At 37.3% G+C, this 15305-nt stretch overlaps 1 protein-coding gene across 1 annotated transcript; it reads right to left on the bottom strand.

Moving 5' to 3' along the window:
- Positions 1 to 454: 454 nt before the first annotated feature.
- Positions 455 to 13478, bottom strand: LOC141343292 (neuropilin-1a-like). The gene is made up of 5 exons (XM_073847886.1): positions 12988 to 13478; positions 11876 to 12053; positions 1665 to 1846; positions 857 to 1084; positions 455 to 627 (listed from the first exon to the last, which is right to left on the bottom strand). The coding sequence occupies exons 1-5, from the start codon at positions 13046 to 13048 to the stop codon at positions 455 to 457; spliced, it is 822 nt and encodes a 273-aa protein (XP_073703987.1). The 5' UTR covers positions 13049 to 13478.
- Positions 13479 to 15305: the final 1827 nt, after the last annotated feature.

Raw genomic sequence — 15305 nt, 5'->3', positions numbered from 1 at the left:
TTGAAGCTGCACTGAAACTGCAATTTGGACCTTCAAACCACTGGCCACCATTGAAGTGAATTATATGAAGAACAATTCTGGAATGTTTTCCTCAAAAACCTTAATTTTTTTGCGACTGAAGAAAGAAAGACATGTACATCTTGGATGACATAGGGGTGAGTAAATTATCAGGACATTTTTATTATTCTCCTTTAACATTCACCTGCATTTATATATCAACTGTCTAATACTGGACCCAGCAGCAAATTCACAGTGCATATGCTTTGTTATTTCACTAGTATAAAAGTCACAGCAGAGGTCACGTATTTAGTGAAGCCTTAAAAGTACAGCATCACAAACAGCGTTATTAAGAGAGAGGTGAGAAAAATACACACCTTGACAAACACAATAAACAGACAAATTATAAAATATATGTACAAAATGAACACTTATAAATGAAACTAAACATCCCACACTAACCTTGGTGTGGCTGAGGTGGGTCCGAGCTGGTTCGGATGCTGTAATTGGCTGAAAAGCCCTCCTTGGTGATGGCGTTGTCTGTGTGGATGCTGAGAGAGAGAATGCCAGTGTACGAGATCACACGACCTGGCTGTCTGGAACCACAGTATCGACCAATATGAGGCCCCACTGAGAGAGAGAGATTAAATTGAGCAATTTAGTTCACAATTCGATCTCAAACTCAACCTTTCATCATGCAGAACATTTTCGTAAAGAGCCGTTATGTTTGGATTTTGTGTGCGTGTCTTTAATAGCTCTGTTCTTCTAAAAAGCCTTTCCTCCGGCTCTTTACAAACTTCCTGCTTCTCTCAGCGTGAAGTCTGAAAGTCAGCACTGTTTTACTTATAAGTTCCTCTACCTGTAGGATATCCGTCCCATATCTCCAGATAGTCAAATCTGCAGACGGCCCCCACAGGTGCGGTTGTGTCCGGTTCCATATCAAAGCTCTGGAAGTCCAAAACAATCTCTGCCATCTTGGGCGCAAAGATGATGAAGGTGCACTCGAGGTTGTTTGGATACTTATCAGGGAAACCAGGGGTTTGGATCACTCCGTGTGGTTCTGTGAAGTTTCTGGAACATTCAGTACCTGCACAGAATGCATAAGAACAAGTTGCATAATGTTTTTAAAGCCTCACTGAACAGTTCAGTAACCTGCATACTTGAATAGCATTTTAAAACATTAAAAGAGAATCAATATTTTGATTTAAAGACCTTCATTTTGTGTTAGCGTGCTCGTGTTATTGTGCATGTGCAATATAAGATCTTTGACTCTGTGTGTGTGTGTGTGTGTGTGTGTGTGTGTGTGTACCTGGTATTCATCACGTTGTGGGGACCAAATGTCCCCACAAGGATAGGAATACCAGTAGATTTTGACCTTGTGGGGACATTTCTCAGGTCCCCATGAGGAAACAGGCTTATAAATCATGCACAATGAGTTTTTTTGATGAAGTAAAAGTGTGCACAATCTCCTGTGAGGGCTAGGTTTAGGTGTAGGGTAGGTGTAGGGCAATAGAAAGTACGGTTTATACAGTATAAATACCATTACGCCTATGGAATGTCCCCATAAAACATGTAAACCCAACATGTGTGTGTGTGTGTGTGTGTGTGTGTGTGTGTGTGTGTGTGTGTGTGTGTGTGTGTGTGTGTGTGTGTGTGTTTTCTGGTACCTGTGCGGTGTATTTCATAGCGGATGCTGAATCCGGCTCCAGTGCTTTCATAGTCTGAGGTGAATTTGATGAGCAAAGAGTTTCCACTAGAGATAATCGGAGACGGAGCGATTTTGCCGCAGAACCTCCCAGGAGAGAAAGCGTTCTCATCCACACCATCAAACACCTGTACAAAATCATACCTACACACACACACACACACACACACACACACACACACACACACAGACACAGAAACACACATTATTGAAATGATTGTGCTAAAGTGTTCTGTAATACATTTAACAGTGAGTTACACTCTGTTCAGGTCAGCTATGGATAATATAATAGTATATATATATATATATATATATATATATACTGCCACTCAAAAGTCTAAGATCAGTAAGATTTTTAATGGTTTTTAAAGATGTTTCTTATGCTCATCAAGGCTGCATTTATTTAATCAAAAATATAGAAAAAAAAATAATATTGTGAAATATTATTTCAATTTAAAATAACTGTTTTCTAATATATTTCAAAATCTAATTCATTCCTGTGATACAAAGCTAAATTTTCAGCATCATTACTCCAGTCTTCAGTGTCACACAATATGATGTTTGATTAAACAAGGTTCAGGAGGAGCACGATCAGATAATCAACCCATTCGGCACAGGTGCAACCTGTTTAAACCAATCATTCAATCAGCGCATCCTCTATATATTACCAGCCGTCTTACCTCCATCCAGCGACAGTTTCTTGGCATCCCTCCTCCACCCCTACTCCCCACTTCTAATCTGTTTCTATCCTACACTAGCAGGGGGAGTTCTCTGGGTCCGGCCTGTATTCCGGCCGGAACCCTTCCCCCGGACAGCACGCCAAAATATGCTTAATACTCGCTCAAGCAGATTAGATGTAAGGGCGAACTCGTGAACCTTCAGAAATCATTCTAATATGCTGATTTATAATCAATGTTGAAAACAGGTGCTGCTTAATATTTTTTGGAGCCTGTGATACTTTTTTCAGGATTCCTTGATCAATAAAAGGTTCAAAACAACAGCATTTATTTAAAATAGAAAGGTTTTCTAACAAAATACACTACTGTTCAAAAGTTTTTGGTCAGTACATTTTTATTCTTTCTTTTTTTGAAAAAAATTAATACATTTATTCACCAAGAATGTGTTAAATTAATAAAAAGTCATAGCATAGATTTATAATAAATAAGCACAGCCTTGATAGCATAAGAAACTTTAAAAAAAAACATTACAAGTCTTACTGATCCAAAAATGTTGAGTGGCAGTGTGTATATATATATATATATATATATATATATATTTACACACTTAATTATCTCTTTATGCATTTAAAGGTATAGTTCATCCAAAAATGTACATGTTAACATATTTTTGATTAAATCCGAGAGCTTTCTGACCCTGCATAGACATCAATGCAACTACCATGTTCAAGGCCCAGAATGGTCGTTAAGGACAGCGTTAAAAATGACAAAAATTATATTTTTTTAACAATTTATTCTCTTCCGTGTCAGTCTTCGACACCCGTTTACAAGAGTACCATAACACATCGAACCACTGACTCAATAGTGACATGGACTGTTTTACTGATGTCCTTACTGCCTTTCTGGGCCTTGAACATCTTGAATTTCATAAAAAAAAAATCTTAATTTGTGTTTCGAAGATGAACAAAGGTCTTACAGGTTTGGAAAAACATGAAGAATTATTGATAGATTTTTCATTTTTGTGTGAACTATCCCTTTAAAGACATAACTGTTGTGTCAATATTTATACCATTATCTTATTTATGTAACATGAATACCTTTGAAATGCCTTTACAATGCATTATATATACACATGCTTCATAGAAAGTATAACTGAAAACTGAAACCTCTTCCCCCGGTTTCATCCTAGAGTAACTTTTGCATGACTCATTTAGATTCGTTTTGATGAGTCCTACAGCATCAGCTCCAGCGAACCCACCCGAAACATGAGGCATTTCCTGCTGACCTGACACTGGTTTTACACACAGCCCCCCCTCTGAGTACATTCGTGCTCTCTTGCACTCCTGTAACCCAAGACACTGACGGTCAATGTGATCTCTGACCTCTCACCACGACGCGACCTACTGTGGGAGCCCAAGCGTGTTTCCTGCCATTCAGATAGATCGCTCTCAACCTGGACTCAAGTTAAACTGATGATCTGGGTAATTTAATGAATCGTAAACTATATAACGGGAACCCTGGCAGGGAAATCTGCCTCAGCTTCTTAACTAAATTTATGTTCTTCTAATCTTAAAGGTATAGTTCATCTAAAATTTAAATCCTGTCATATTTTACTCACCCTCAAGTTGTTCCAAACCCGTATGAGTTTTTTTCTTCTGTTGAGCACAAAATAATTATTTTGAAACATTTTGCCCAATAAACAGTTGCTGGTAGCCACAGACTTCCACTGTATTTTTTTCATACTATGGACGTCAATAGCTACGTCAACTGTGTGGTTATCAACATTCTTCAAAATATATTCTTTTATGTTCAACAAAAGAAATAAACTCATACAGGTTTGGAATAACTTGAGGGTGAGTAAATAATGATCAAATTAATTTAATTTAATTTAAAAAATTTTTTGGGATGAACTACCCTTTAAGAGAAAATCTGGAAAAATACCTAAGTTTTGTTTTTTATTTTATTAACATTATTTAATACTAAAATGTAATACATTTAATTAATTTAATACAGAATTAATTGTTTTGGTTAAAACAAAGGGGTCAGTAAGTTTATCCATGTGTTCTAATGCACTGAATGAGAGTTCATTGCTGCAGTGTGTTTTATCTGATAAGAGTGAGAAAGTGAGACAGCGATTACGACAGACTCGCCCACTTTGTACAGAAACAGAAACTCAGAAGCACAATGTCTGTGGTTTTGGATTGAAAAATATCCTGCCATTGAGCGAGACACACAGGAGGATGTGAAAGCTGCTGATATAGTGACTTATTGAGAGTAAAATAAACCAACAATGAAACTGTCAGGAACAACGGTTCTGTTCTGGAGGTTTGCAGCTGATTCAGTCCCCACAGAAATGAGAATGCATGAAAGAGAGAGGAAAATGATAAAGTGAGTGCCTGATTATATTTTACAATAAAACCCTGAAAGATAGAGGCAGAAAAATAATAAGGAATAAATCATAACTCATAACAATAGATCATAACATTAAACCATTAAAATCGTGACAATAGCACGGTGAATGCTGCTTGGGTGTTGCAGATAAATGCTGATAAATAGGTAGTTGCTATGTGGTTGCTAGGATATTCTGAATGTTTTTAGCACGTTGATATCCACCATATTTTTTCAATGCGGAAGTAAGCTGTTTTCTTTTAATGTGTTAGACTTCCGATTTATAATCCACTGTAGGAAAATAATGAGAAGAATAACGAAGTGCAGTTAGTAAAACTGTTTCGCTACAATCCACTGATTAAGATAACATTAAAATAATATGTTAAGACACACCAGCTTGCAATGTCGAACAGCAAAATGAGTTTGTACAGCTAAAAACAACTGGAAGCCAGACACATTCAATTCACAAATGACCACACCCGCTCTTACGGGAAAAATAAGATGGATACGGTTGAAAGGTTTTTAACACATTGCTACACAGTTATTAGTATTCTGAGTGTTTTTTGCTGTGGTTGTTGGCAGGGTCAGAAATTAACGAGGACTTGTGGCAATTTCCACCAAAATAAACAATAAATAAGTAAATAAACAAAAATTTAAGGCAAATGGGCAAAAAATGCCCCTGCACTGTTAAACAACGTATCCCGGCTGTCACGATTAAAATTAAACTGAAAATGAATGAATAGTATAAATGCAAAAACACAAATAATGCGTTTTTTTAGTCGATCAATGTGTTGTTTACGGGTTAAACTTCATGTGTTTGTTGAAACTTCCTGGCTTTTCATAAACTCACAATATCACGTCTTCCATGCAAGTTGAAATATTTCAACTAAAGCGGAAAATTTGAATTGAGCGACATGTTGTTTACATGTTCAAATTTGACATTTTCGACCTTCCTGGCTTTCCATAAACTCGCAATATTTCATCTTCTACGCAAGTTGAAAAATTTAAACTCAAACAGAAAATTTGAATTGAGCGACATGTTGCTTAGATGTTAAAATTCATGCATTTTTGACCTTCCTGGCTTTCCATAAACTCGCAATATCATGTCTTCCGTGCAAGTTTCAACTCGAACCGAAAATTTTAATTGAGGGACATATTGCTTACATGTTAAAAATGGCGCGTTTTTGGCCTTCCTGGCATTCCATAAACTCGCAATATTGCGTCTTCCGCGCAAGTTGAAAAACTGTTTCTTCCTGGTATTTCATTAACTTGAAATATCGCGTCTTCTACGCAAGTTGAAAAATTTCAACTCGAACGGAAAATTTTAATTAAGCGACATGTTGCTTACATGTTAAAATTGGCAGGTTTTTGGCCTTCCTGGCATTCCATAAACTCGCAATATTGCGTCTTCCGCGCAAGTTGAAAAACTGTTTCTTCCTGGTATTTCATTAACTTGAAATATCGCGTCTTCTACGCAAGTTGAAAAATTTCAACTCGAACGGAAAATTTTAATTAAGCGACATGTTGCTTACATGTTAAAATTGGCAGGTTTTTGGCCTTCCTGGCATTCCATAAACTCGCAATATTGCGTCTTCCGCGCAAGTTGAAAAACTGTTTCTCCTGGTATTTCATTAACTTGAAATATCGCGTCTTCTACGCAAGTTGAAAAATTTCAACTCGAACGGAAAATTTTAATTAAGCGACATGTTGCTTACATGTTAAAATTGGCAGGTTTTTGGCCTTCCTGGCATTCCATAAACTCGCAATATTGCGTCTTCCGCGCAAGTTGAAAAACTGTTTCTTCCTGGTATTTCATTAACTTGCGATATCGCGTCTTCTACGCAAGTTGAAAAATTTCAACTCGAACGGAAAATTTTAATTAAGCGACATGTTGCTTACATGTTAAAATTTGCACATTTTTTACCTTCCTGGCTTTCCATAAACGTGTGATATTCTGTAAATAAAAGATTAATTTCATAGCTTCAGTGATTATAATGGGAGTTTTTCCATAACTTGTGCTAGACTTCATGGACCGGCATGTTTGTTTATGAAGCCAGAATGTGATGTTCCCAAAACGAAACAAAAACGTTCCATATGGTTTTCTCTATCGATATTAATAGTCATTACTACAATATAAAGAGTAATAATCTACAATAATGATTTCTGTCATTATATTGCAGCTCTACGAACTCCTGTTTTTTTTCTTTTTGTATAAATTAGACACAATTTTAAACAGTCTATTGTTATTGACAACAGTTTAAAATATTAAAGAAATTGGCTAAAATTAAGTTTTACATTAAAGACAACATGTGGTTGTCTTTAAGGTAATTATAAAAATTGCCCTCACAAATGTAAAATCAATTCCAGCGGGCAAATATTGCCCTTTAATGGAAAAGTTAATTTCTAACCTCGGTTGCTGGGGTGTTTAGTGTGTTTTAAACATGTTTTTACTAGGAAGTTACATGCCAAAGTTTAATACTGAAGAGTTAGCAGTTTGTTCAAATCTCTACCACTATGTATGAGTAACAGTAATAGTGATGCTTGCCTTAGCAATAATGCGTGTGTGTGTGTGTGTGTGTGTGTGTGTGTGTGTGTGTGTGTGTGTGTGTGTGTGTGTGTGTGAAACAGAGTGTGTTCGTGAGGGCTGTTAAGAAGGCGTAGAGAGAGAAACAGAGTGTCATTAATGATTAATATGTGCAGAATTATTAAAGCATTCCCACACAACAAAGCCATTAATGATGAACATTATTTCTGCTCTGTAAGTGTGTGTGTAGAGGGACTGAGAGGAATCAATCCTCATGAATGCTGCAGTAAACTACTTGTGTTTTCTCTCCTGGAACACGCATCATGAAACGACAAGCAAAACTGAAATGGAAAACTGCATTTCTGTCTCTACGTTATATATGAAGGTTATAGATTATGTGTGTGTGTTGTGGCACTGGAACATATGTGACTGGTTTCACTCTAATTACATTACTGTCTGGGGCCAGAGGCATTTGCAGGACCGGCATCTCCAACGACCTCTCAGATAAGACAAGAATGCACTAGAAACACAGTGACCCGCTAAGACACAAGATAAAACGAGTACACAACTACTACTGTAAACAAATCAGGCAGGGTGAGCTAAATAAGCACTCACGTTAGAGAAAAACAAGTTTAACAGCAACACACTCCTGAAACAAATAACAAAATATCTGATTTCTCAGCATGGATGCCCTCTGTCAATTTGGTCCTTTTCAGTTAACATGCCACTTTATTGTTTAGCTTTTGTGTCCAGAGAGAACCTATGAAGCTTTTTCAATGAGAACTTAAGAGCAATGTTCTGCTGCATTCATGCCTTGTTGGAATTACCATAATTACAAGATGACAACTTGGAGATTCTACTTGGAGCTGTTCACATCCTCAGGCTCAGATATAATTTGTTTCCATGGCAACGTTCATAACGCCAAAATTGATCCATGTGCGGCTTTGTTGTTGATGACAGCAAAATAATTAAGCGCTACTTTAATTCACCATTATATGAATAAAGAAAGCGTACCAGGTAACATTGGCTGTAATAAAATGGCATATCAAATATGAATATGAATGTGCTATCTAACTACATTTAACACTAGAAGCCGCTAGCATTTTTGTCATCGCAACCATCAAGTCTGAATTACAACTTGTAATTAAAAGTTCAATGAAGATGGTTTTTCCTAGACAGAAACTCTGAAGAATCTGAAAGCTGTAACCAGCTCTGCTCTGTTATATAATATGTTGAAATAAAAGGCTATTAGATTGTCCAATGTGTTTGTTCTCTGCAGTGCAGTGCAGCGCAGGAAGGAATGAATACGGTGTTCGCGGAGGTCTCCTGGGCTTTTCCGCAGGCTTCGTTTAATAATGTTCACCATAAACTCTGCAAGTTTTGCCACAGCTAAAAAGCTGACGGCGGTCCAAGAACAACACAGCAGCATCTGGTCCAACTTAAAGCGAAGTTCTGATTAACCTTCCTGTTCTGAGACGCACATTCATGGTAGTCTGTCCAAAACACACCAGACATTCCGCAGCACACACTGACAGTCACACACTTATGTTGCCATTCTGAGACAGAACATTTAAGCCCAGTGAATGGATGGGAAAGTTCTGAAACTCCTTGGAATTCTGGGAGAAAATAAAGTAATACCAGTGCCGAGTTACAGTTTCACACCAAGCTCAGGGTGAGAATGGTTGTTTTGAATAGTCTTTGACTAATTATCCATCTGTATATCTGTCGAAATTGCAGTCAGTGATGTGTTTCTATATCAATGCCAGTTTTTGTATTTCTGGTAAAACTTGGAAGGTTCCAAGGATCTCTGTTACATGCTTGATAAACATCTGCAGCTGGAACCCTGTACATTTAAATCCAGAGCAAACACATCAAGTGATTGAAAATGTGGTTCATTTCTGACATGCTACACAATTAGTCGCTCAAACCCAACACCAAAGTTGATGACCTTAAAAGGGTAGTTCACCCAAAGAAAAATTATTTCATTTATTACTCACTTTTGTGTCGTTTCAAACCCGTAAGACCTTAATGATCTTCAAAACACACATTTAGAAAATTTTTCAAAGAGCTTTTTGACCCTGTCAGTCTTCGACATGCGTTCACAAGCATTCTTTGTGGTACTCTCATGAACGTGTGGTGGAGACTGACACGGAAAAGAAGCTTCATAACATTACGGTTGAACCACTAATGTCACATGGACTATTTTAATGATGTGCTTACTACCTTTCTGTAACTTGAACGTGGTAGTTGCGTCGCTGTCTATACAGGGTCAAAAAGCTCAGATTTCATCTAAAATATCTTCATTTGTTTTCTGAAGATGAACAAAGATCTCACGGGTTTGGAATGACATGAGGGTGAGTAATTAATGACGGAATTTGTATTTTTGGGTGAACTATCCTTTTAAGAGTTTATGTTACAAATGATTCAACTGATGATTCAGACTAACACATCATTAAGGACTCTTCATATTCTTGTCTTTCTGTATCTTTTGGGGATTTTCGTAAAATGAGATATGGTTTTTAACTAAAAGTAAGCTTAAGAGTGGAATATCAGTGTACTGCTTATATACTGCGTACACTGCCTGCTAAGTTAATTATGACTTCATTACATATTTAAATTTGCAATATGCATTCAATAAGCTCTGAAATCAAACATGGTTGCTTTGAATTTATCCAATTTTATGTAAAAATGTCTTAAAGGAGATTTTATTTACCCACGCTCAATTTGTTTCAAACCTGAATGTCTTTCTTCTGTGCAACACAAAAGAAGATATTTAGAAAAGTGTCTCAGTGTTTTTGGGAAAGCAATGAATTTCAGTGGGTTCCAAAGTTGTTTTGGATGCCAGTGACTTTGATTGTATAGACAAAAATAGATAAAACATTCTTTAAAATATCTTTTTGTTTCATAAAAGAAAAAGTCATACAGGTTTGAAATGACATGAGGGTAAGAAAATGTGACCCTGGACCACATAACCAGTCATAAGGGTACATTTTAATTTAACTGAATTAATAAGCTTTTCATTGATGTATGATTTGTTAGGACAGGACAATATTAGAGGGTGCAAAAAAAATCTAAATATTGAGAAAATCGCCTTTAAAGTTGTCCAAATGAAGTTCTTAGCAATGCATATTACTAAAGATTAAGTTTTTATATGTTTATGGTAGGAAATTTACAAAATATCTTCATGGAACACGAGCTTTACTTAATATCCTAATGATTTTTGGCATAAAAGAAAAATTTATAATTTTGGCTATTGCTACAAATATATCCGTGCTACTTATGACTGGTTTTGTGGTCCAGCATCACAAATAGTGATCAAGTTGTCATTTGTGGGTGAACAATTCCTTTAAACTTCAAGAGTATGATCAAACAAGATAAGAAGGTGGATACATACATTCTGGTTCATTTCATTTGTCACACTGAGTACAAAAGTTTTTTGAGTGGATATAGAAGTTGAAGTTGAAGTTGAGTGCGTTGCATTGTGGGATACAGTATCTACGCACAATGTAGGTCAAACTGATACAGCATTCTAGTCACACACACAAAAAAATATGCAAACAGTTTACCTACTGCACACTTCAAAAATAGTATGCGTAGTGTGCCGTTCTAAACATACCCTCCATCTACATCTCTATCTCCCTCACACACACACAAACTAAAGAAGATGGACTGAAAGAGAAAATGAATATAAAGGGATGGTCATGGTCTGTCTGTTTCTCTTTCATGCCCCCTCAGGGGCCCACAGCAGGACATTCAGCATAAGGGACTTTTCATTGGTCCCCTGACACTGAAATCCAACCCAATAGTAAAGCCAAGTCTGTGTGACTGACAGCTGCTGATTTACGCGGCCATTTACGAGCTGTTTAAAATGACAGAGAGACTCATCAAATCCATCTCATTTATGAGATCCAGTCCACACAAAGCCTTGCGAGTGTTTGCGTGCTGATGCTGTTAACCAAACCACCGAAATAAGCCACAGGCCAGGGCAATAACAAGCTCAGCCTCCAACCTCACTATCATTTATTGTCATTGTCTGTCAGCCTCCTCGTTAAGGAAACAATCAGCTTAATTACTCATGTGATGCTGGAAGCCTCATCAAACTGATGAAAATGAAACCATAAGCTGCGTTCTACGCGCAGTTCACATTTTTCTGCTTTGACTCCTTGCATTCTTGAGATTTCCTCTTGGGAAAACCATCCCCCTTTTTTTCCTTGGGAAAAACAACCCCTGTGAGTGATAAATGCAGATCCATTATCACAGCCCGGGACTGTTGTTCTCAAACAGATCTAGTTCAACTCCTCCTAAATTTAGCTCCATAAATATGAAATATTTCATTTTCAACCAACAGGTGGCACACCTCATGATCTGAGCGCAGGTTTGAAAGCAGGTAGATGTTTTGTGATACCACAAACAGTACACGCAGAAAGGAAACCACTTGTAGGTAAGAACATATTGGTTTTCTTAAAGAAAATCAATTGCCTAATTCAGTTAATAGGAGCTGTATTCATGCATGTCTACAAAATAGCTCACAGACTCTAAGGATATCTATCATTTCTACAGGACACAAATGTTGGTTAGACTTACTTGCATTCCCGACTTTCCAGATCAAAATGCGGATTGAAGTTGATGAGGATCTTCTGCTGTGGATCAGGCGCCTGGATCAGCCAGCTGCACTGCTGGTTCACCGGGTATCCAGTCGGGTAACCAGGAGAGGTCACATACCCAGCGCTGGTGATTGTGATTTTCCCACCACAGGGACTTTCTAAAAACAGAGTGGCACATTCATAATTTTAACAACTGAAGCTCATGGTGTCATACTTAGATATTAGTCATACTACAGTGCGCTTCATGCATCTCATACTGGTACAGACCATTGATGACAAACTGCACAAAAGAAACATGACACCCATAATGTCACAAACAGCATGCTCTGATCTTACACGCTGTTCGACAGAGGATCGACCAGATCAGAGGATCGATTACGCGCCTGGAAATCGATCAATGTATCTGAGCCGAACACAACAGGCCGTGGACTAAGAGAGGGGTCACTGTTTATGGGTGTGCAGACGTGGTGGGCAGATATGCCACTGTGTCTGGGTGTTTGCGTCTGATAACACACACCCAACTCTCGCAAACACACACACATGCGGAGCATCTCTGGTCAAGCGCTGCCACAATATGAATCGACTAATCTACTTATTTTACACCAATTAGCTAAGTAATATATAGAAATAGAAAAACAATAACAATAACCAATTATACTGTATATATTATGTCTAAATAATATTTATACAAAACTAAAAATACACAAATAAATAAGAAATACACTAAAATCATGCGTCATCAGGTTTTCACTGGTTATAAGTAAACCATATTAATATCACTAAATCAACCTAACTAAACTAGTTTAAACCAAAAAGAATTTACGGATCAGATCAAATATCTCCTTAAGGTATCAAACTGTACATTTTTACTTTTACAGTGCGGAAACAGTCTGGTGTGAACTTATTTACAGCAATAAACGCTATAGTGCGTAACGACTGATCTCTCCCCTCATCAGATGCGGTTTCTACCTGTTTACCATCTGAAACAGCAGCCCTACAGGTGAGCGTCGATAATAAACGACAGTAATAACCGTAACAGAGCTCTCCTGTGCGCAGAGCAACCGACACAACACACCACAATATCCAACTCACCCGTTAGAGCGCGAACCACGGACAATCCCGTTAGAGTCACACAGAGCAAACGCCAGTACATCCTCACAGAAATCTGTTCAGTAATATCCTCAGGATTTCGTGTATGAATTCTTTTTGAATCCACGCGGTAGTTCAGATCCTGTCACTCAGGCGATCAGGGGACCGCTGTCTCCTCTTCCATACCGCGAAGGAGAAAACTCACAGCAGCCCTGGAAAGCGAATTCTTGCACAGTCAGTCAGCGCTGTAAAATTTCATAATCCAAAGTCTGGAGAGGCTTGACAGCGCGTCCTTCGGCTCGTTGGCAGCGGGCTGTGGGCGCTTCTGCGGGCGTGCGGTCGGGTCACTCCCTTAAATAACTGATTTCCGTTCTCTCTTTTGCGCATAGATGGGCTCTGGTGGGTATATTTAGCAGGTTCTCACTGTTGTGAAGATGTCAGCATCCGATCGAAGACTGTGGGTGACAAAACTCTAGCAGCACTGGTTGCTCGCGTTTCCCCTCCTTGAGAGAGAATGGGCAGGACTGGAAACGAGCAAACCCTCTAACCCCTTCCAGGCAGAGACGCGCTGTCTTTCTGCCAACCAGACACGGAGACAGTGAGCCAAACCAAAGAGACTTTGCGCTCCTCTGCGTGGGAGCGCAGTGCTCAAACAAGATGTCCCTCAAAGCAGGGTGCGAATTATGAGGGGTTTTGGGGGAGCTGGTACCCCTAATTAACTAGGACCCCTAAAAATAAACTAAAACAAAATACTTTTTTTGTATATGCGCTTCTATGTATACGCGTGTATACGCTTTCAAACAAGGTCTTAGTAACTACTAAAGAGAGGTTATTTACAAGTTATTCAAGAATGAGCGAAATAGTCGAACGTAAGTCGTTTTTGCCTGAGGTAACCATAGCAACAGTATGCCGCTCAAGCACCTTTTGTTAAAATCAAATCGTACATCGTCAAAACCTATGAGTGAGACTTCCGGTTCATTAGCGGCTATCCACATAATTTTTCCGTAAGAGCGGCCGTGGCCATTTGTAAATTTTATGGGTCTGGCTTCCGGTCTCATCCGCATCAAGCTATTTTTAGCTGTACAAAACTTGTTTTGCTGCTTGATATTGCGAACTGGCGTGTCTTACCATATAATTGTAATGTATTACCTTAACTAGGAACATGCCGTGAAACTGCACATTGTTATTCTTCTCGTTATTTCCCTATAGAGGATAATGAACTGAACGTCTCACCCATAGGCTTACATCCGCTTTAAAGAATAAGGTGGATAGGGAAATAACGAGAAGATTAACAACGTGCAGTAAACGGTAAAACTGTTTGCACTACAAACCAGTGCCATAGTTAAGATACATTACAATTAGTGCTGTCAAATCAATTAATCGCGATTAATCGCATCCAAAATAAAAATTTGTGTTTACATACTGTATATATGTGTATGTGCTGTGTATATGTATATGTATATAAAAATGTACACATATACATGTATATATTTCAGGAATATGTGTATTTATTAGTATGTATAGTGCTGGGCAATGATTAATCACGATTAATCGTGATTAATCGCATCCAAAATAAAAGTTTTTGTGTACATAATATATATGTGTCTACTGTGTATGTTTATATATACACATAATTTACACACATGCAAGTATATATTTAAGAAAAATATGTTGTTTATATATTAAATATATTAATATGTAATATAAATTATATTAATATGAATATATACATGTAAATACATGTAAATATTTTCTAAATATATACTGCATGTGTGTGTCTTTATGTATACAAAATATACACAGTACACACATATATATTATATAAACAAAACTTTTTTTTGATGCGATTAATCACGATTAATTGTTGCCAAGCACTAAAAAAGTAATATATAACCCTAGATATGAATATATATATATATATATATATATATATATATTTAAATATTTCTAAAATATATACATGTATGTGTCTGTATTTATACATACATATAAATATACACAGTATACGCGCATATTATGTAAACACAAACTTTTATTTTGGATGCGATTAATCGTGATTAATCGATTTGACAGTGCTAATTAAAACAATATGGTAAGACACACCAATGACACATGTTTTGCACAGCTAAAAATGAGCTAAAAAGACTGTGAGCTAGACCCATAAAATTTACAAATGTCCACCCCCACTCTTACAGGAAGAAAAAGGTGGATACATTAGAAATATTTAATAAAAATCAGCGTTTTGGTTTAAATATAGATAAAATAGTTAGCCAATAAAACAAGACATTGGTGTTGCATGAAACGAACCACAGAAAAAAAAA

The sequence above is a fragment of the Garra rufa genome, chromosome 9 (genome assembly GCF_049309525.1).
Source record: "Garra rufa chromosome 9, GarRuf1.0, whole genome shotgun sequence".
Taxonomy (NCBI): Eukaryota; Metazoa; Chordata; class Actinopteri; order Cypriniformes; family Cyprinidae; genus Garra; species Garra rufa.
Note: the sequence above shows the minus strand (reverse complement) of the source record. Positions and strands in the feature narration are given on the sequence as shown.